We start from the raw sequence: 21,475 nt of genomic DNA, 5'->3' as shown, positions 1-21,475 counted from the left end.
TTCCAGCAACTTTCTGTAGAGAAAGAAATGTTTGAATTGTAAGAAAAGATACATCGACCTTGTTTGCCTCTTTTTTTTCTTTTAAATTTTCGTTTTGTCTATTGCAGCACTGTTGACCTGGCGAGGACATGTATAGGGACACCATATTACTTATCACCAGAGATCTGTGAAAACAAACCGTACAACAATAAAAGGTACTTGATCTTTGCTAAAATTAAGAGTTAGTAGTTTGTCCTACTTGTCATGAAAAGATCTGATGAACAATCCTGATCTTCCCATCCGAGTCCTCCAACATTATCCCGTAGTTTGATCAAGCTAGGAGGATAACGGGTCGTTAGCCTCTCATTGGCTTGTTTACATTCACGGTGGAAGCTGATATTGATTTCCTGATCAATTTTAGGTTCCATGTCATCCGATCCACTTTGTTTAAAGCTCAGAGTTTTTTTTTAGCTCTTTAAGTTTGATTAGAGGTTAAATTTGTTATACTGTCAAAAGCATGGTGACTCCTGTGTGAAATGGTTACCCTACAAAATGAATGCAGTGTCAGTCTAAAACCTCTCCCTGTCATTCTGTATTCTTGTTGTGGTCTCATATTTCCCTCCTTTCCTTCCCTCCGCAGTGATATTTGGGCCCTAGGGTGTGTACTCTATGAAATGTGCACTCTTAAGCATGCAGTAAGTATTATATGTGAGCTAGCTGTTAACATATTAAGATCCATCTAATGCATCATGTCCAGAATTGCTGTGGTTATGTTTTACCCTGGGGAGCCTAGTTATAATGCTAATGCTACACTTATCCCTAATACCTGGTTGTTGCTATGGTAATCATAATTGCTCTTCCCGTAGTTTGAAGCTGGTAACATGAAGAACTTGGTCCTGAAGATAATTCGAGGCTCTTACCCTCCTGTATCGGTTCACTACTCCCAAGAGCTGCGCTCCCTCTTAGCACAGCTTTTCAAACGCAATCCCAGAGAGAGGCCTTCGATCAGCAGCATTCTGGACAAACCTTTCCTTTCGTGTAGGATAGAAAGGTTTCTCACACCACAGGTATGGTGCAACCTTTGCTCTCGGAAGTTGCCGTTACTTTCCGACATCCTGATGTTATCCTCAGAGGGGAAAAAATGGAGCCTCTTTTCCCCTTTCAGATCATCGCTCAGGAATTCCGCCACACTTTTCTTCACAAGCAGCCTAAAATGGGTGTAGCACAGGTGCCGTCAGGTAAGGAAAGTCCTCACAGTGCTGTTTCTCCCAGTTACCTGTAAGTTTTAACTGTTTATTTTAGCCAGAATTGAGTGATTTGATCAAACAGAAGAGCTTTGATCATCTTAGGTTTTGTAGAGTATTACTCCTGAAGCGCTATTGATGGATGTACCTGCAGGCTTTGATATTTGAAGTTTAGTTACCTTGTTGTTAGCCTTAAGCAAGTTTCCATATGCATTTAAATCAAATTAAATTGGACGAACTAATCCTTTTTCTCTTTGGATCTTCTAACTTCAGCCCAGAGGATTACAAAGCCAGCGTGTAAATATGGAGTGCCTTTAACAGGAAAGAAGGTTAGCGGTGGAGCCAAGAAGCCTTCAGAGAGGAAGGCTGAAATCAAAAACAAACCGGTGAGTCTCTGTCCCCGCTGGTTGCGTAGAAGCCATCAAAATGTCAGTGGGTTTTTCCCATGTATTTAAGTCACGCTCTGTCAGCAAACTCTGAAGCCACATGTTATGTCGCTCAGGCCCTTCTCCCAGCAGCTCCTCAAAGAAGGATCAGTCAAGTGGAGGAAGACAGAAAAAAGCCCGAGGTACAGCTTAGTGCCCCATTTAACTTGTCTTCTTTCTAAATTTCCCTTTTCCTTCCTTCATCCACCCACACATGTGGGTTACTTCCTGCCAGCATTTTCAGTTTTCCCTGCCATTGCACCTGATCCCTGCCCTCACTCGGTATCCCTACAACCGGTCCATTCGGAGCATTCTTCCTGATTTCTTTTGCCCTTTCCTAACCAGCTGTTCCCTCTTCGTCTGCCTGCTCTGTGACGAGGCAGTCCTGCGTCACCTGACCTCTTTGGGGATCTGTTCAACACGTCTTAAACTTTCAGGTGCTTCTGTCTCTTCCTCAGGATGGCATCAGAAAGAAAAAGATGGACCCGCTGGAAAAGGAAAGGAGGCAGGGAGAGCAGGTAAGCTTTGCATTAAGTCTGTATTAATAATGTAAAATTAATGTTTCCAGTTTTTCTTTTTCTCATCTCTGTCCTTCACAGATGTTCCCATTGAAAGCGGAGCAAATGAAGAAATACGAGAAGGAAAAGGTGAGCAGTATTTTTGTTTTGTTTTTCCATTTTTGGATGTTAAAACTAATGACTTGATTCTACTTCATTGAGATTTTATTTCATAGATTTACCGAAACTGGCTCACAATGGTGAGGAGGAAGAAAAAAGTTAATGTTGCTTAATTTGTCTGTATAATTCAAGGACTGCGCTTAAAGGGGAAAACTGTTTTTTTTTTTTACATCACTGTCCCCCAGACATCCTCAGTTATATTTTTAAAAATCAAAGCTGAGCGTGTATGACTGGAGTTGTGACAGGCAGCCCGGGCCACAGGCGGCTATGCCCTACCCCTTCTATTCATTCGGCTAGCTAATCTGAATCGTTCAATTCCAGTTCGAGAGCGAGATCATTCTGTAAAAAATCTGTGAAATTAGTAAAAAAATTTTACATTAAGTGTGTTTACCCTTGATTTGAATAGGTAAATGAGATAGTTTGCCAATGGAATTAGTATTTTTACTCTTAAAATAAGATAATTCAACAATATGCACTAGAAATAAGACAATCCAATTGTGTTTTTTTTTATTTTAAATTTAAATCGTCTTATTCCATTGGCATTATGTCTCCTATATCTCCTTAATTCAAGAACAAATGCAATTATTTTAAGAAAAAATGGCTTATCTAGATTTCCATTTTTTCCAGTGTAGCAGTAGACAGCCTCCAGGCATGTGAGTAAAACTAGCAGCAGTTCGGCGGACAGGATGAATCAATGGTAGCCGGCGCTCGTGGATTATGTCATACACACTCCGCTTTGATTTAAAAAGATATAAAATATAACCGCAGATGTCTGGAAGACAGTGATTCGCCTACATGTTATGAATGCTGGCGTACCATAAAGAATAAATTATGAACAGTTTAGTTTGTGCCTTGAAGTCGTTGCCCAAAGGAAGACATTACTTGGATATAACCTAACGGAACATCTTTAGAACTGCTCCAAATGACACAAAACTCATATGAGTGAGTAGAACATGATGGAATAACGTAAAAGGCTTATGAAGTTTATAAAGAACACCAAATAGATTTTAAGCTGTGTGAACCTTAAATCTGATAAAAGTTTACAGTTTGTTTCAGGACAGGTATGCCATTCGATTTGCAGCCTTTTTTGTAGTTTATGATGGTTCTACAAATAAGGGAAAATGGGTCAGTAGACAAAAATATTTAGATGTTTGTCAAAATCCCAGGAAGCTATTTTATTTTAACCTAGGGTTGTCAAAAGTATCGATACTGAAACGTTGTATCCGGATACAATACTCATTTTTAAAAGTATCGATACAGTGCTACCACCAGTGGCACCTAAACATTCATCTAAAGTGCAGAATAGAGGAAAATGCACTTTCTGAACACTGTGTGATTGAATAATTCTGTGCACTTTTTAGATTCAGACTTTTTTTGCAACAGGTGCAGCTGCTGAGAATTATTTTTGTTTCTTAACCCGTTTGGCTAGTGTCATTGCTATGTGTGCAAAGCATAGCCAAGTACGGAAAACTTAATTTTAATTTTATAAGTTTTTTTTTATCAAGCTTGCTTAATACTGTGCACAGCAAACAACCTCATAATATTCTTCTTAATGTTTATTGTATTTATTTATTGTATTTAAGTTTTAATCAAAATATTTCTGTTAAAATTTGGAGTTTTTATCCTTGTGGTATCGAAAATGGTATAGAGTATTGAATATTTTCCTTAATATCGTTATCGAATTGAAAAGTTTAGTATCGTGACAACCCTATTTTAACCACCACCTCTCAATCCTGCACTTTTTTTAATTCTAATACATATAACATCTATTGAAGTATACAAAAAATACAGTAATATAGCAAAATGTTACGACTTTTGAAACGCACTTTAACAGACTGAAATTCACTATTAAATTGTGATTTGATCATAATAAAGTCAAGATCTTTGATGCCTTACAGATCAGTCGAATAAACCAAGCCAGGGAACAAGGCTGGAAGCATGTCTTGAGTTCAAGTGGCGGCAGCAGTCCGGAAAGGAAGGTAATGCACACGAAAATATGGTAATATTTTATTCATTATTGTTTAAGTTAAATTGGCGTATATCCTTCAGTAATACAAGTTTGGCTCATACTCTTTTGTATTCAGTGTTTTGTGGGAGGTAAAAGGCCTGTGGGGGTCCAAGCTTCTGTTTTGGGACGCTCTCCGGCCCTTAGCCACAGCAAGAGCACATATGAGCACTACTATGCTGCTCTGGACCAAATGGCTAAATCCCAGCCCAAAGACGGCAGCAGGGAGGGATCCTCAGCAGGACCTGGCAGTCCCCTTAGGTAAGTGGTCCATATTTTGGATGTGAAACACCTGAGTGATACTTTCTCTAACTAATCCCTGTTCACATTTGGTGGCCATATTTATTCTGTCCCGTTGAGTGAATATTTATACCAACTTTTTGTGGCAAAAGTTGGAGCTGCATCTGTATTTTGCCACAGTACAGTTGCAGAGTTTGTGGGGCTTGTATACTTGCTGATGGTGTTGTTTTAGTCACTTTTTAGCCTGAAAAGAATTTGACAATGTTCGTTTGTTGCACCTGCTGCACAATGTTGCACACTATCGCCATCTGCTGGCAGTACTAGTTCATGGACTAGTACTGTCAAGGAAGTAGCAACTAATATTTATTTCTTTTTTTTTACATTTTTGCACTCTCATTCTTGGACTTTTTCACATCTCCACTGGGAGATATGTGGCTCCATTACTTCCTTGTTTTTTCATTGAACACCTACTCCCATATTGTACCTTGTCTTGTTATGGTAAATGCCAAAAAAAAAGCTGGGACTGGAGCAATGACAAAGTCTAAAACTGAAATAAAATAAGCTAATGGGTTGCCATAATTTAATAGGAAAGTTACCAGAGTGAACTACCGGTGAGAATGTTTAAGCAGTGTTTTTTTTTATTATGTGATATCTTGGTATATATGAAGAAATGACACAACAGGGTAACTAAAGGATCACTATTTCTTTTTTATCCTGACACAGCTGTCCATTATTCTCATTCTTGCCGATAACCTAAGCTAACCTACCTTCTACTGGGTAGAGAAGGCAGTCTGTCTAAATTGATGAAAGAATAGTTTGTCTTCTTGCAACACAGCCCTGACAATCTGTCCTGTTTAATTTGAAGCAATAAGCTCTAATAATAAGCTCCTTCTGTTTTGGGTCTTTAAAAAAACATTATTGTGACAGTGTGCATGACCCGAGGAGAAAATGGTGCATTACTTTACACACAAGTAAAACCAATTACCGATTTGGTGACCTTTTGAAGGTGGTTGGTTTGATTTTATTTAAGATTAATAAATGAAAGGGGGTTGAACATTAAGCAGTTTTTTTTCTTAGTAAATTCTGTTAAAACCATTCGTCTGTGTCCTTTTACCTCGCAAGACGTTGTGGTTAATTATAGAACCTCGGAAGATTTGATTGCCGATTATGGTGGTAACATGACAAATGGTGTAAAAAGAGATTCCCCCGTGTTCCGCAGAGGTGTACCAGCAGCTGCCGGCCCAGTACTGCCTAACGGATCTGCCCATCAACTGAACTCTAATGCAATCAAAAGAGAACTTCAGAGGTTGCACCATGTTTCGAAACATGCTCAGATTAGCCGGTTAGTCCACCCGTCACATTCTGATAAAAATAACCAGTACCACCAGATGATCTCTGGGTTAAAACAATGATCTCTTCTATCTGCTAAGGTGTTCTGTTTTCAGGCAGCGTGGTCAGATACCAGCTGAACGAGCCTTTCAGGTCGAAGAATTTCTACAGAGGAAGAGAGAGGCAATGCTCAACAAAGTGAGAGCTGAAGGACAGCTGGTAGGTAACAAAATATGACCAATGAGATTTAAAAACGTTGAGGTAGAAATCTAAGAGACTTGTATGGAATAAAATGGATCATTGCATAGAGTTAAATTAGTCATTGGATGTTAAGTATTCAGCTTTCTTTCTGCTGGATGTTTCTGAAAAAGCCTTTAACTGAAAACCAGCAATCCCATCAGATGGAGGGTGTTTGTTTTAGAGCAATACTGTCTATGTACTGAAGCTTTTCCAGCTTTCCTTTACTGTAGCAAATTTTAAAGTTCAGATTTATGAAGCCTGTTTTCTCCCTACAAAGGCTCTTTTTTTATTTTTTATTTTAAACTGAATATTTCTGATTGGAGTGTTGGATTCATAGATCCAGCCTCTGGATGTTGTTGTAGTCTGAGGCTGGGGCCTGCATCCTGCTAAATTATGGCTAACTTAAATACTAAACAGGGTACTCGACAAAATCTGACTGCAATCTATGGGAGCCGGGCCGGTGCGGCTCGATGCAGGCGACCTAAAGTCAACAAAGAGGAGGAGGTAGGAGTCAGGACCTGAATGCCCAGCCTGATGCCTCCCTTACTAACAGCACGTCTACCTTCCCTGCACAAAACCCCTTGCTATTCAGACATGAGTCCACCCACCATTTCAAAATCATGCTCCCTCCATGCGTCAAGTTCGATCTTCACCATCATGTTTGATCAGTGGATGTCTCCCTAAAAATGCCTGTTGTTATTTTTTTTAAATAATGTCTTGTTTGTAATACATGAGGTCATTCAACTTGGAATGATGTTTGCAGCTTTTCTTTTGGTTATGTCTGTTTGTCTTATTTGCCGTTCTAACAATGTGCTCACAATGCTGCTAAGCATGTTTATGCGAGGATTTATGTTTGTGATTATTTATGCATGAGTTTTTGTCACTCTTCATGAAAGATTGATTTGTTCTCAGGAGTACCTGGCAAGACTCAGGCAGATCCGCTTGCAGAACTTCAATGAGCGTCAGCAGATCAAAGCCCGGCTGAGAGGAGAGAAGGTACACACCTACACACTAGGAGTCTCAAATGTGGCTGTAATGAGACTTCTTCTGTTCTGATTACCCCACTGTGTGTCGTCTGTGTTTCAGTACGACAGTGACGGCTCTGATAGCCAGGAGTCAAATGAGGAGGCAGAGCAAAGGAGAAAAAAAATAGAGGTTTTAAAAGTGAGTCTGCAACAAGTTCAAAGCCAATGCTTATTATTTATTTCAGTGTAAAGGCATAAGTTGTCTAATAAAAACTTAGGAGTATCCCTAGATGACTTTATAACAATCAGATGAGAGTTTGTTTAATTCTCTTTAACATTGTGGGGTCCTGGTTAAAGGTTTGGATAAGCTCAGGGTGTTAATTATTATAGGCATTTAAGCCCTTATTTCATTTTATTTATTTTGGACAGAGTGGTTTATGTTCAACAAAAATTTACAATGAGTTCCAAACAACAGATTTAAGTCCAAAGCTGAATTTCCTTTCTTTTTTTTCTCTCCTTTTAACAGTTTTCTTTTTCCAAAGAGGTTTAAAAACAAAAGTTATGTATGTAACTGCAGTTCTAGGAATCCCGGAGGACCACTGGAGGCCGGTGCTGAAAGCACTGAATGTTACTTTCCCGCACGCTGTTTGAGTAATTATACCAACATGGTCATACCTGTGGCGCCCTGGTTGACCACCTAGAAGCTATATTTGCTGGTGACATCTAGGGCTCAGTTCCCACAGAATCTTCTCACAGAAGCAAGAATTCTGAGCGACAGAGAATTTCTGGCTATCATTAGGGATTCATAGAACCTTAGTTACATTCTTTCATCACTACTGACCACCAGAGGGCTGTGGTGAAAGCACTGAATGACTAATACCAACCATGTCATGAGGATTCCTCGGAACATACTGTACCTCACTGAGGATGCCCAGGCGAACCTCATAAAGAACCTGGCCCTGCGTTATAGAACCTGGTGAATGTGCTTGAAACCAATGATGCTGCAGCACATATGGCCTCCAGTAAAACCCCACTAATAGCAGCCCAGGAAGCAGAGATGCTCCTTGTAGTGTGGGCCCTCACACCGACCGACAGCAGGCGGTGCTCTGAAATGTAGGCATGGTAGCTGTGATCCACAATCCAGTGGGATAGACGTTGTTTTGAAAGGGGACGGCCTCGCTTGGAACCTCCATAGCACACAAAAAAAAGCTGCCCTGAGTTCCCTACAGTTGTAGTCGCAGCGACTATATGCCTTCAGCGGCCATATAGGGCACACTCAAACCCCTCCTCGGTCATTCCAGACTGGTTGAAACCAGGCCAAACTCAACAGCCACATGGGGCCACACCACAAAAGCAGTGTTGGGCCATAAGGTAACACCAGACCTATTTGGATCCCATTGGAGACATGAGGGACAGACAGACAGGGTATGTAGCTCAAAAACTCTCTTAGCTGAAACGGTGGCTAACAAAAAGGCAGTCTTATATGATAGCCACTTGAGGTCCGCTTGCACCAAGGCCTCAAAAGGGGAACAGCACAATGTGTTGATAACCAAAGGCAGATCCTATTCAGGTACTCAAGGAGCAATCAGCAGGCACAACCTACGAGCACTGAGCAGAAAAAGAGACCAGACTTTGACCTCCTACCGGACGGTCATTGACAGATGCATGACGATATGAGATGCTGCCACATACACCTTAAAGGTCAAAGGAGAGTGACTCTTATCAAGAAGTGACTGTAGAAACTCCAAAACAGAAAATACTGGGCAGGAAAAAGGTTCCTCATTGTGGGCCGAGCACCACTGAGAAAATGGATGCCATCTATTGTTGTATTGCTCCCAAGTGGAGGGTGCCTCAGCATTCAATACGGTGCCCCTGACAGAGTCTGAACAGTCATTCAGCCTCCCAGTGGCCGTTGTCACAGCTGGAGATGTTGTGGGTTAGGGTGCTACATCCATCCCCCAAAACTGAGGCATCAGATCTCTCCTGGCTGGATTCCTTTGAGAACCCTCTGTAGAGTAGGCCAAATCAGTGAGAGGGGTGGGAAAGCGTTCAGGAGAACCTGACGCCCCTGTCAGGAAATATCACAAAGGGCAATGGGTTGATTTCTATGTGGCAAACTGATCCACCTCTACTTGACCAAAGCTCTCCCAAATCATCTGCACCAGATTGCAGTGAATAGACCACTCTCCCAGAGCAGGGGCATAGCAGGACAGAGAGTCTGCAAACTGATTGTGCACCCCAGGTAAATGCATACCGGCCACGAAACTTTCCATGTTGCCACACAGTGCTCCAGCCCGTGTGACTGGCATCTGTGGTGACCACATCTCTGCAGTACACCACAGAGACATCCTTGGAGTAGTAAGTGGTGTTCCGCCATAGGGCCTGGGCATGAAGGTGCGTCCACATGACTGACTGTGCGATGCCTGTGCAGGATGTCATCCAGAGGAAAGCTGTTCAGCCACCTTTGAAAGGGCACAGCACGGTTACAGAAGTCAGTTTTCCTTGCATCTGCAGGGAGGTGCTGTAGGGAAACCGCCCGCCCAGCTTGAGTATGGTGAAACTAAAAAAGCTAAGAACTTTTGCCGTATCCAAACCTCGACACGAAGTCTGCCAGACTGGGTAGAAGTGAAAACGCTGCTGCACCAGTCGTAACAAAAAATGACAGCAATGACAGCAAGCTGCAATAAAGTCACGGTAATGACAAGCTGTGAGCTCGCCGTACGAAGATCAACCTGTTGCAGGTCTAGGAGGGCGAAATTCCTGCAGCTTCAGCTTTTAGCCTGGCTATGATATCTACTGACAAATCTGGCCTTTAGAGGACACTAGTGATGGGTTAATGAGGCGTCTTAAAGCGTTTTGATACATTGCCAAACTGTATTGATACTGTGTTTATACAGTCTCACAGAATACTGACACCTGCTGGACCTTTAAAGACACTACAGGCAGCTTATTTGAAAGACTAAACTGAATTGATTTGATTACATAGTACAATTATATAATTTAAGTTATTGTAGGTTATATTGTATTATTTCATATCTATGTTTAAATTGAAAATATCTTTGATATTTTTAGATGCAGTCAATGACTAATGTAATGATAAACATATATAATAGGGTGAAAATTTAGGGGAACCTGAATGAGGATGCCCGTGGACAAGGATTTTAAATCATATTTTTAAAACAATAAGTACTGTAAAAAAAAAAAAAACAGTAAATAAACTAAGAGTCACTTTGAAATTAATCTATGGGCTCGACTCATGCACCAACGCATCGGTTTTACCTGACCCATCACTAGAGGACACAGCCACTGGATCCGAACACATGAATAGCTTCTGATTTGTCATCCAGGGTGTCACAGGTGTGACTGTCTGTCAAACTAGGCCTGTACTAAGGGAACATTCAGTGCTGTTAGCACCTCCCTGTGGTGGTCAGTAGGGATGAAATAGAACTGCACATACAGTCTGGAATACCCTGCATAGAAAGGACTGTCTATTGATTAAACAAATCCCAGGAAGAAGCCCAAAGTGAAATGATCCTTCCATGCAGCAATTTTCTTGACGAGATTTCTTGATTTTGAGATTGTTAATTCTAGAAATAAGCATGTTGAACAGTTAAAATAAAAACTATAATTTAGAGCAAGCAGCTATTCTAAATGTTTTTTTTTTTTTTTTATCTTGGTAAGAACCAAATTTGCTGTCTCTAAAAACACCCTGACTGACCTTTGGCTCTGCAGCCTTTAGATGTGCTTCCATGTTAACAAACCTGGATCATTAGCAGAGCGCTGTGTAACTTGTTCTTAGTCATTTCATTCAGGTGTGTAGGGCAAGGAACATATTGATCATAAACTTTGTATACGGTCTTTGTTTGCCTTCTGTACTCTCCACAGCTTATTCCAGATAATGTGCATGTGGGTTTGTGCACAGTGAATCATATTCTTATTTATTAAATAATTAGAAATTCTATGTTTCATCATAATTTTGAATCTTAACAATAACTGTAACTTGTTAAGTTAATGATATTAATGTATGCGTCTGTATCTGTGTAACCATATAAGGCTCAGGCAAACGCCCGTGTTGCTGTACTGAAAGAGCAGCTTGAGAAGAAAAGGAGGGAAGCAAACGAGAGAGAGAAAAGAGCCTGGGAGGATCATGTAGGCATCACACTTTTTTTTTTTTTTTTGTGCTGATTGACTACAACCTGGTCTGAAAAATAAATGTTTTTTGTTGAAGCTTGCTGCGAGTCGAGGTGCCAGATGTGGCATTGCAGCTGGACCAGCATCCTCTGAATGTCCTCCTTCACCAGCCGCTCCACCCCAGCCTGACCAGGCTGTCAAAGTTGCAGCCCCGCCCACATCCAAACCCTCCAGCCCTCCTATTTCCATGACCGCTGCCCTGGAGAACGTCGGGGCGGTCAGTTTACATTCACAAACAGCTGTAGTGATGCCTTTATGCAAAAGTTTACTTTATTTCTTACCAATTTACAGATTACTCCGCTAAAAGAAAACCTGAATGAGACTGAGACGGCAACAGTGATCCAGGTTTGTTGGTCAGATTCAAAATGAATACTACTTTATGTAATCTGGGTTTGGAGAGGGCCAATTCTGCTGATTTTTCTGCACATCAGAGTGAAAAGAAGCAGATTCTGCGCAGACTAAACCAGAACCTGAAAGCCCGCAGCCCAGTGGATGAGCTGGAGGAAACCCCTCAAGCGCCTTCAGAACCAAGTCTGGAGCAGTCTGAGGCAGAGAAACTACCACCTTCAGATGGAGATCGGAAAAAGTGGGAAGTGGCGGAGCTCCCTCTGCTCCCCGTTCCTCAGCAAACCCTTGGGGAGACGTGCTCTACATCAGGCAGTGAGTTTAAACTCAGTTACTGAAAGTGAAACTGTAACTGGGTCAGTTTGCCATTTAGCTCTACACTTTCAATACTTCAACAGTTTAAGTCTTTCTTTCTTATTGTTTTATTAGCCACTATAGGATCTCCTGAGCAACGGCCATCCTCTGGAGACAGGAAGAAGTGGGAGGCAGGGGCTCCTCTTGTCCTCTCTGTTGCCAAGCAAACACTTGAAGAGACATGCATCCCAACCATTGGTTAGCATCCACTCTATAGGGAGAACATAGGAGCTAGAAAACCCTTCATTTTATTTTTATCCTGTTTTTTTCTCTCAGAGCAAACCCTGGGGGAAGTCATAAGGATGGGTGAGCTGCAGGACGACAGTCCTGGGAAAATGTGGGAAGAGAGTCCAGTGTGTGATGGGCTGAAGGGGCTTCAGGGTGCAGCTCTTCAGCCAGAGATTGCTGCAATGTGTAAGCTGTTTTTTTAGGTTTTTCTTTTTTTCTAGTCTTTGTTTATTGCGTTCGACTTGCTGATTAGTTGTCAATACGTATTTTATAGATCATATCTAGAAGAAAGCTTGTGCAGCTTCCATTTGATCCCAGTAAAGCTTTGACCTTCCGTAACACGATTCTGACCTCTTTAGCATCTATAAAACACACGACACTTTATTTTACACTTTTAGGATGATTTTAAATTTTATTACATAAATCATAAAATGTTTGAAATACAATAAAATGATTTCACTAAACCAGCTCTGATGCAGAGCTGTCTCTCCCTGTTTAGTTGAACTCTTAAATAAGTCAATTCCTGCAGGATTAGCTAGCATTTTATGAAACTCAACTATACGATGCCTCTTATACCACTTTCTATTAAAGATTATGGTTTGAAATATTTTTTATTTATTTAAAAGTTTGTCCAATTTTTTTATCAGTTTATAAAATTTTAAGGGCCTTTTTTCATGTTGTAAGAGTGGTCAATCATACAGCTGCAAAATAAATGCAGATCTTATATTTCAAAGCATCTGAATCAACATATTAAGAAAAAAAATAGCTTTGCTGAAACACATTTTGTTTGCTGGTATGTTGAACAGATGCCTCACACATTTTGGGCTTCTTCTATCTTCACATATGTTTTCTTTACCGATGCTATCGGTGCCTTCTGCTTTCTCCTGCAGTAACTATTTTCGCACTGAAATAAACCATTATGTGTGTAAAAAGATGAGCCTCAATAAAAATAGAAAGTTCAGCTCACCTACTACTTTCCAATCTGTCAGATTTTTATACATGCTTGTCATCATTTTGTATTTACTCCTTTCTGTGGGTCCCAGATGAAAAGACAATGATGCTTTCATCTCCCAATATAAATGTCTGGTTTCTGTTGCAGCTGACAGTGGGAAAATGCCCAGAGAAGAGTTCAACTCTGCTGCTGATCAGAGACCTACAGATGGAAACCAGGATTCAGACCAGAACGCACCAGTTGCAAAAGCATCGCTGTTGCCCAGCCATACTTACAGTCAGGGTCAGACATCACTTCACTTCATTTTAATTATCATTCAGAAGTTTTCTGTTTTCAGCACATTCAAATCCTGTTTTGGATAAATTCTCATTAGATACAGCTGACCTGGAGTCAGTGATTTTGGAGGAAAGTCCGAAACAAACATCAAATCCACCAGCTGCTGTTCAACAAGCTTGGGAACAGGAAGCCCAAAAGCAAATGTGAGCACAGATGTATATATTTTAAAGTTGCTTTTTTTTTGGGTTTTAAAAGCATAGAGAACACATGTATGTAGATTTTTTTTAAAGGCTGCAGCAAAAACGCATGTTTAATTTGTTAATGGTTTTTATTTATTTATTTTTACTGGTATTTTTTTTACAGGCCAGAAGGGGGCGACGTAAGACCAACAGGCACTCAGGATGTTGAGAAAACTTTAGAAAAACCAACTGAATCCTCATGTAAGGTCAATGCATACTGATTCAGACCTCTCTGTTTTTAATGGCATCATAATCCTGATTAAATCCACCATGTCTTGGTTCTCAGCAGGTTTAGCTCAGCATGAGGAGCCCCTGTTCCTGAAGTGCTCACCAGCCCACAGACGGACCGCTGCCCTCGCTGCACTGTCTGCCCAGTCCTCCATGGATGAATCATCCTCCTCCCTGGCCTCACGCTCACGCTCGGTCTCACCTTTGCGCTCCAAGAACCAGAACGCCCTCCTCATCGGTCTCTCTGCAGGCATGTTTGACGCCAACAACCCAAAGGTGATTAAATATGCAGCTCTTAAAGACATTGTGTGTTTAAGGACAACCACGCTTCCGCTCCACGCGATAAATCATCTATAAGAGTCCTCTGCTTCAAATAGGGGGGGAGGCTGAGGAGGAGTCGGAGCCATTAATCATTTGTCTAAACACCCAGTGGGCTTAAACTATCGACCTGTCTTTTCATAACTTCTGTTAGTGACTCAGCGGCACGACCAGCTTCAAAACTAGAACATTCCCACCAAAGAAGTTGACATGTAAACTTTTTACAGAACCGCTGTCTGTATCTTTTGGGATTTTATGAATTAAAAAAGAAAAAAGGTATTCTGTTCCTTTACCTCTAGCTCTACCATGAATTTTTACCATTAGATGCTGCGAACCTGCTCCTTACCCGACCTCAGCCGACTCTTCAGCCCTCAGCTGGACTCCGCTGTAACTAGCAAGGCCAATGCTTCCCCAGACAAAGACCTGGAAACAGAGGATCTGGAAGAAGCTGTTAAAGATGACGACCCATCAGATGCTGAGGAGTAAGTAACACATATGAATTTATTCATTTATTCTATGGGATGCTAAAGATTTGTTTTTTATATAAATAGACCAGGTCAGTCTAATGCTTAAGTGGGAATCGACAGGAATACTTTTGTTGGGTGTTTGTTGTTTATTTTTACAAATGGGAATCAGAAATGTAGAGTGCAAAGTGGTCCCCACTCCTGGAATACTTCGTGAAATACAAGACCTGCTAATGTAATTCTATTAAGAGTTCATTTTACAACCAGTTTTGCTCGTCGAGATAGACCTAACTACCTACCCACCCACCCACGGGCCCCAGTCAAAAACAAAGCCGATGCTAAATTTAAAGTTATAGGGGAGGATTTTCGCAAATGTTTTTGCAAATGCTTGCCCTCTCCCCTTAAAAAAATTGCACATGCACAACCCACTCCTGAGAGAGAACACCTATTAAATGCGTGCGAGAGCGTGCATGAGCCCATTTTTCCTCGTGCACGCTCTTGTTTAAAAGTTGCTGTTTGCATCTCTCGTTCAAGCTTCCCTTCCAAAAGATTGATGTGAAAAGCACAAACACATAGGAGGGCCTTATGTTAACATATCACCAGAATGATTGACAATTAGGAGGACCTAAGTGGATTTGATGATCCACTCAGAAAGAGAACGTCCTCCGCTATACCTTTAAAGTAAGGGCTATGAAACAATATCCAAAGCCTTAAACATCTCAGCTCTTATAGGCTGGAAAAGGAGAGCATCAATTTGGAAGGCGTCCAAGAGACCTCAAGTGGGAGAACTGTTCTGAGGCTACTTGGATTAGGCCTGGACGATATAGAAAAAAGGTTATTGATTACAAAAAAAATGCATATTGATCGATATCGATAATTAGTGAAAAGATTTGAAACCATATTTAATGTGCAGCTCTGCCTGGACATTTTATGATATTGCTAAATGATTTAATTTTGATAAAGAACACAAACACAGACTTCCAATTAAATCTTTATTTAACCAACTTTTTTAGCCATACGCAGAATTGTTTTAAAGAAAAATAACTTAAGAGACCTGAGTTATGTTATTAAATACTGACAAAGAATAAACTAAAGTGACCAGAAAAGTGACCAAAATAAATATAACAAATAAATAAATAGAATACTCTATTTGGGTGGGAATAGTACACCACCAGCTTGTGGTAATTAAAAGATTGTAGGACTAGGCTACCATGTAAACAAACTCCACTCAACAAGAACAAAAACCCAAACAAAAATCAACTCACCCTTTAGCCTAGCATTTCTATGGGGTATTTTTTCTCACCCCTATTCTTCTAGAGATGCTGCTGGCACCCCGTTATGGTTCAGCTTAGTTTCCTGCTTTAACCCGAGTTATTACTTTGAAGTTTCTGGCCCCTCAGCATGTTTCTCTCAATTGTTAGAAGCACGTGGGTAACTGCCCAGAACTGAAAATATATATATATATATATATATATATATTTTCCCGAAGATTCCTCGGAGGAGAGCCGCACCGGGGCCTACACAGCTTGTACTCCTGCGGATGTGAGCGGCTGAAATGATAAAACACGTTGGTTGTGTTATCAGACTTTGTTTTCACTGGTTCCCTACACATTTTACAGATGACTGTGGTTTGTTTTTTGTCCGACTTGCCATGACCGAAATACTGCCAGACTGGCGAACTACAAAAACCCTTCTTTGGAACAATTTCCTTCGCCTCTCCTTGCTGCGACATTTTCATGTGCTCTGTGTTGTGGTTTGAGAGGGAAGTAAAACTGCGTTTCTTTATCGAACTTTTATCAACCCTCTTTTTCTATTGCGCCACACGTCTATTGATCGATATATATCGTTATTGAATTATCGCCCAGCCCTAACTTGGATTAATGGCTCTGTTCTGTGGTGCATCTTTCTCTGGAAGCAAACTGTTCATATTTTAAAGTTAATCTTTTTTCAGAGGTTGAAGATGGTGAATAATTTAATTCATGATGTGAGCATACCACGACTTAGGCTTTTCCTTATTTCTTAGTGGGTATGAGGATGAAGATCTGCAGGACATCAGGGCCTCAATGGAGAGACTCCTGCAGGAAGAAAGTGACAGGAGCCCTCCAGATGTCATCGGCGACGGGGATTTTAACGGGAACCCTTCACAAGATGGAGACCAGGAGTTGTTCGACAGAATGGCAGCTGAGCTCGATCAGGACAACAACCAGATGGCTGTAGATGATGATGAGGATGATGATGAAGAGGAGGAGGAGGATGAAGAGGAGGACGAGGATGAAGACGAGGAATGCTCCAACGGAAGTCCTGGCGACGACGGGGCCAGGGAATTGCTTTCTAATGGCGTGGGAGGAGAACGGCAAAATAACAGCAAGCTGAATGAAGACTGGCAATCAGGTAGGAGGGGAGGTCGCATGAAACAAACCACTGCTGGATAAATCCACCTCTTTAGCCTTTTTATCTTCATTTCCTGATGTAAATAAATGCTAATCCTAACATTGCTAAAGAAATGAGCCCTTCTGTTCCAAAACAGATGGAAGTGGAGAAGATCAAGGGGTGGAGGCTGACCATCATGACACCATCTTCAGTCGTCTGGAGGAGCTTCGCTTTAACTTGGAGCAGCAGATGGGTTTTGAGAAGTTCATTGAAGCTTACAATAAGATTAAGGTACAGATTACTCTTCGGTCGTCCCTAGAAACCTGCCCATGCTTCCTCGCTTTAAACATCCCTTTATTTTCTATCTAAGGCTATACACGAGGATGAAGACGAGAACATTGAACTGGGTTCCAGTTTGGTTTCAAACATACTGGGAACCGAGCATCAGCACCTGTACCCAAACATCCTTCATCTAGTGATGGCAGATGGTGCCTACCAGGAAGGTCGGTGTGTTTTTTTGTCTTTTTTTTTTTTTTTTTTTACCAAGTCTTGAAAAGCCTGGATAACTTTGAAGGACAAAAACTGTAGAAAAATTAACTTTGACTGTAAAGGATAACCATGAGACATTTGGGAGAAATCTGATTAGTGTGTTTTCTTCAGGTTTCTCCTGAAGATAAAACCTTAAGTTCGGGTTTGCCGCATCAGTGTTTGTTCTTCACATTTTTTGATCATCTTAGTTTTCTTGGTTATTAATTCACTTCAGTTTATTTACTCAGATTCAATTCACAACACATGTCATCTCAAGGCACTTTACAGAGATTATTCAACCAGATCGTTCAGTCAGATTGGTTCAAAGTTTTCTTTATAAGGAAAACCAGCTGATTGCATCAACTCAAAGGCAATCCCTCACACCAAGCACGCATGTAGTGACAGTGGAGAGGAAAAGCTCCCTTTTAACAGGAAGAAACCTCCAGCAGAACCAGACTAGGTGTGAGCGGCCATCTGCCGAGGCCGACTGGGTTTCAAGGAGACAGAAGCAGAGATACAGAAAACAGAGACACAAAACGCACTGTCAAACGGCTCCACAGGCGGCCCCGTCCAGTAAACACACAGCCAGGCAGACGAGCTCCGAGCCAGCTCCCATGTCAGAGGATGAAGAGAACACATCCAGTTAGTCTGTCAGAGAAACAGGACTACACTAAAAATAAAAAAAGCCAAGCTCCAACATTTATAAACAAGGCATTGATGGCAGCAGCACAGCTGATATTTCTCTCCAGGATGGAGTCACATCCGAACAGGAGCATGCCAGAAGAAGCTACTATGGAAAAAAGCAGAGGGGGCATAACATTAGAGATTGATCTAACAAATTCTACAGAATGAGAGAATAGAGATAGAATGAATATATATATACACTCCTTTTTACATGAAAAATGGTTTTACACTTGACCTCTAGATCCTTTAAACTCCAGGTGTTTCTTAAACGGGGCCTTAGAGCACTAAAAAGCCTTTTAACTAAATCAGTAAGTCTTTTAGATCTGATATGGATCCATTATAATTGAGTTTGTATTTCTATTACCCGTAATATTCTACATTAAAGTTAGATGTAAATACAATTTTTATCTGGGAAATTCTAGATATAATATAAATTAACGTCTGTGATAATAACAACCAGTGTATTCCTTTTCTTTTTGTTTTTTACCTTATCAGTCCTCAGCACATCTCTGTCCTCATGACTATTCATGGGTTTCTTATACTTTATCTCAATCGCCTCAATTATTTCTAGATATGTGTCGCGATTGTAAAATCACAATCTTCTCTTCATGTATTGCTGCAGCAGAGAGGATGTGATGCTCACCCTCTGGTTCCTCCGCTTTGCCTAATTTGTCATTCTCTGTGCCTGATCCGTTTTCACACCGTGGCCACACCAGGAAGAGATGTTGATGGAGACAGAGGCTTGAAAGGTTCCCGTTAAGATTCAAACAGTCTGCAGGAATGTTTTCCCTCTTTGACATCTCTTTGATTTTTACTGTTTTGAAGAAAATCTGCACATGCTGGATATCTGCCCTGAAGACTCATCTCAGGATCTCTGTGCTGTATATTTTATTTCCAGAGATGGGAAGTAAGGAAGTACAAATACTTCGTTACTGTACTCAAGTAGATTTTTCTGATATTTTTACTTTACTACTTATTTTTATGGCGACTTTTTACTTCTACTCCTTACATTTTTACACAAATATCTGTACTTTCTACTCCTTAGATTTAAAAAGATTGGCTCGTTACTTTAGTTTTGAATCATTTCAATGGAGTTACCGTTATTATTTTTCACGTCATCAATACCAAATTCAATCTAATTGGATGGGAATCTACGTTGCATTTGACGCACCACTACAAGATGAATGGACAGATTCGGCGGTATTCATTGGCGGCAAATCATTGCAGCTTGGTGGCGGTGGCGTTAGCATAGTAGCATGGACGATGAGATGATTGAAAATGAACACAACGGAGATCTAGTCCTATTGGCAGACATCCATTTAAAATGTAGGCAGCGGCATGAAAAAAGTGGTTTCTACTTTTACTTTTATACTTTAAGTAAATTTACAAGCCTGTACTTTGTTACTTTTACTTGAGTAAAGAAGTTTAACCAGTACTTCCACTTTTACCAGACTATTTTTTAACCCAAGTATCTGTACTTTTACTCAAGTACGGAAAGTGAGTACTTTTGCCATCTCTGTTTATTAGCTCCACAGGTACAGCAGTGATTATCTGAAAAGTTGTTTGGAGCAGCTTTCTTTTTTTAATTAGAAATGATTAAATCTGACAATTTATTTATGCTTTTTGAGTTCTGAAAGGAAAAATGTGGATCTTGAAAAGGAAAAATCTGCTGAGGGGATTAAAACGATGTCACATGTACAGGGGAATAATGAAATAATTGATATTTGGTTTGGTTTTTTTCACACTTAACCAGCAATACCAACAGGACTAGCATGCAGCCTGATGCAGGGACGCAAAATCTAAAATCTATTTTACCATTTTTCTGAGGTGTCAGATTACAAGATGCCATTGAAGGCTAAAACTGGATTTATTTTGGGTTATTTCATTATGATGAATTTTCTCTACAGTCATCTGATTTTTTTTTTTAAATCACCTCCCGCTTTATCCTAAGGTCAGTTTAAGCACGTAGTCATATCTTTTTCTTACTAAAGCAATAATCATAGGAGCTGTTAACATTTTTGTTTTCTTTGAGAATCCTTTAATACTGAACACTGAATCTGATAATCTATTCCAGAAGCGTCCAGACTTTTTGCCACCGTATCTATAAAGGGGTCTGATCATGATGAACGTTACACTTTCAACAAAATATTGGCTTTGTACCTGCTGGACAGCGTTTTAACAGGACATTGCCTTATTTTTGTGCAGGATTTGTCCATCTATACTGATCTAAAACATAATGATGGTGACATGTGTTTGACCTTTTCAGAAAAGAAGTCAGAAAAACACTTTTCTTTGTCTGTTTTTCTTTATAAAACCTTGCCTCAATGTTAATCCTCCAAAGTTTTGCATATTTACATTTGTGAAATATATCCGCATCAAACCAACCATCCAGATTTGTGCTGTTCCTGAAATGTGGTCCACGGGCCACACAGAACCTAATCCCTTTCTCCTCTCCCATCTCATTTAGACAATGATGAATAAGGTACTGAGCAGTGGAGCAGCTGGCAGCTGTCTGAGGTCTTCCCACAGCACACGACAAGCAGAAGGATGTATGCATGAAGTATGGCTGCCCTCACATGTTGGCCACTGGTTTGCATGGACCACTTGAGACTATTTCACTTTCAGCACTCTTTTCTAACCAGTGTTTGTTTAAAAGTACATTGTTAAAGGTACAACTTCCTCTGTTGACCAAAGTTCATTTCAGGTGTGTGTAAATGTTTCTTGCTCAATCCTTCCTCAGTTTAATTACACATGTATGTTTGAGCTTTTTCACGTTCTGTTGGTTTTGATAAACTCCATGGTGGCATTTAGTATTGGGGAGGGGGGGGGGCTTAAGATCTGACTCTCTCAGGTGCTCTCTTGCTGTGCCACACTCAACCAATACTTCATATTACAAAACCAGGTTAGCTTCAACATAAAGGACTATAACCTACTCAGAAACCAATTATACCTCCCTTTCTTACAGGAATTTCTACCACGTCCAAAATAAATACAGTCTAGCTTAATTTTCTGGATAATTTTTTATCGTTTAAGTTAAATCCAAGCAAAGATTTGTCACTGAGGTACTGTAGCAGCACTGATGATGTTTGTAGGTCTGGTTAGCCTAAATGACTGTCTTAATGATGTAAAATGATGATGTATATTTGTTTTTTGTTTTTGTTTTTTTATTATTTAATAAACTTTTTAATAACCCA

At 40.5% G+C, this 21,475-nt stretch overlaps 1 protein-coding gene across 8 annotated transcripts in view; it reads left to right on the top strand.

Annotated features, from left to right (window-relative positions):
* The window catches only part of nek1 (NIMA-related kinase 1), a 25,506-nt gene extending 4,031 nt beyond the window's left edge, over positions 1 to 21,475 (top strand). For 2 of the 8 annotated variants that reach the window (XM_038271653.1, XM_038271652.1), the window contains exons 7-36: positions 108 to 194; positions 620 to 674; positions 846 to 1,046; positions 1,145 to 1,217; positions 1,497 to 1,609; positions 1,726 to 1,791; positions 2,107 to 2,166; positions 2,248 to 2,295; positions 4,224 to 4,304; positions 4,410 to 4,591; positions 5,790 to 5,912; positions 6,001 to 6,118; positions 6,557 to 6,643; positions 7,052 to 7,135; positions 7,226 to 7,303; positions 11,158 to 11,253; positions 11,333 to 11,512; positions 11,587 to 11,640; positions 11,727 to 11,955; positions 12,070 to 12,192; positions 12,271 to 12,408; positions 13,322 to 13,456; positions 13,548 to 13,653; positions 13,814 to 13,890; positions 13,976 to 14,193; positions 14,560 to 14,717; positions 16,723 to 17,090; positions 17,227 to 17,360; positions 17,440 to 17,572; positions 20,749 to 21,475. In XM_038271653.1, the coding sequence (XP_038127581.1) occupies positions 108 to 194; positions 620 to 674; positions 846 to 1,046; positions 1,145 to 1,217; positions 1,497 to 1,609; positions 1,726 to 1,791; positions 2,107 to 2,166; positions 2,248 to 2,295; positions 4,224 to 4,304; positions 4,410 to 4,591; positions 5,790 to 5,912; positions 6,001 to 6,118; positions 6,557 to 6,643; positions 7,052 to 7,135; positions 7,226 to 7,303; positions 11,158 to 11,253; positions 11,333 to 11,512; positions 11,587 to 11,640; positions 11,727 to 11,955; positions 12,070 to 12,192; positions 12,271 to 12,408; positions 13,322 to 13,456; positions 13,548 to 13,653; positions 13,814 to 13,890; positions 13,976 to 14,193; positions 14,560 to 14,717; positions 16,723 to 17,090; positions 17,227 to 17,360; positions 17,440 to 17,572; positions 20,749 to 20,762 (3,619 nt within the window). In that variant the 3' untranslated portion in view covers positions 20,763 to 21,475. The remainder of the gene's footprint in view (positions 1 to 107; positions 195 to 619; positions 675 to 845; positions 1,047 to 1,144; positions 1,218 to 1,496; positions 1,610 to 1,725; positions 1,792 to 2,106; positions 2,167 to 2,247; positions 2,296 to 4,223; positions 4,305 to 4,409; positions 4,592 to 5,789; positions 5,913 to 6,000; positions 6,119 to 6,556; positions 6,644 to 7,051; positions 7,136 to 7,225; positions 7,304 to 11,157; positions 11,254 to 11,332; positions 11,513 to 11,586; positions 11,641 to 11,726; positions 11,956 to 12,069; positions 12,193 to 12,270; positions 12,409 to 13,321; positions 13,457 to 13,547; positions 13,654 to 13,813; positions 13,891 to 13,975; positions 14,194 to 14,559; positions 14,718 to 16,722; positions 17,091 to 17,226; positions 17,361 to 17,439; positions 17,573 to 20,748) is intronic. The other 6 variants (XM_038271656.1, XM_038271655.1, XM_038271654.1 and 3 more) reach the window with 6 other exon arrangements.

This window comes from Cyprinodon tularosa, unplaced genomic scaffold (genome assembly GCF_016077235.1).
Source record: "Cyprinodon tularosa strain WSP-4 unplaced genomic scaffold, ASM1607723v1 ctg802, whole genome shotgun sequence".
NCBI classification, from domain to species: Eukaryota; Metazoa; Chordata; class Actinopteri; order Cyprinodontiformes; family Cyprinodontidae; genus Cyprinodon; species Cyprinodon tularosa.
The sequence above is the reverse complement of the archived record's forward strand: the minus strand, read 5'-3'. Positions and strand labels throughout refer to the sequence as shown.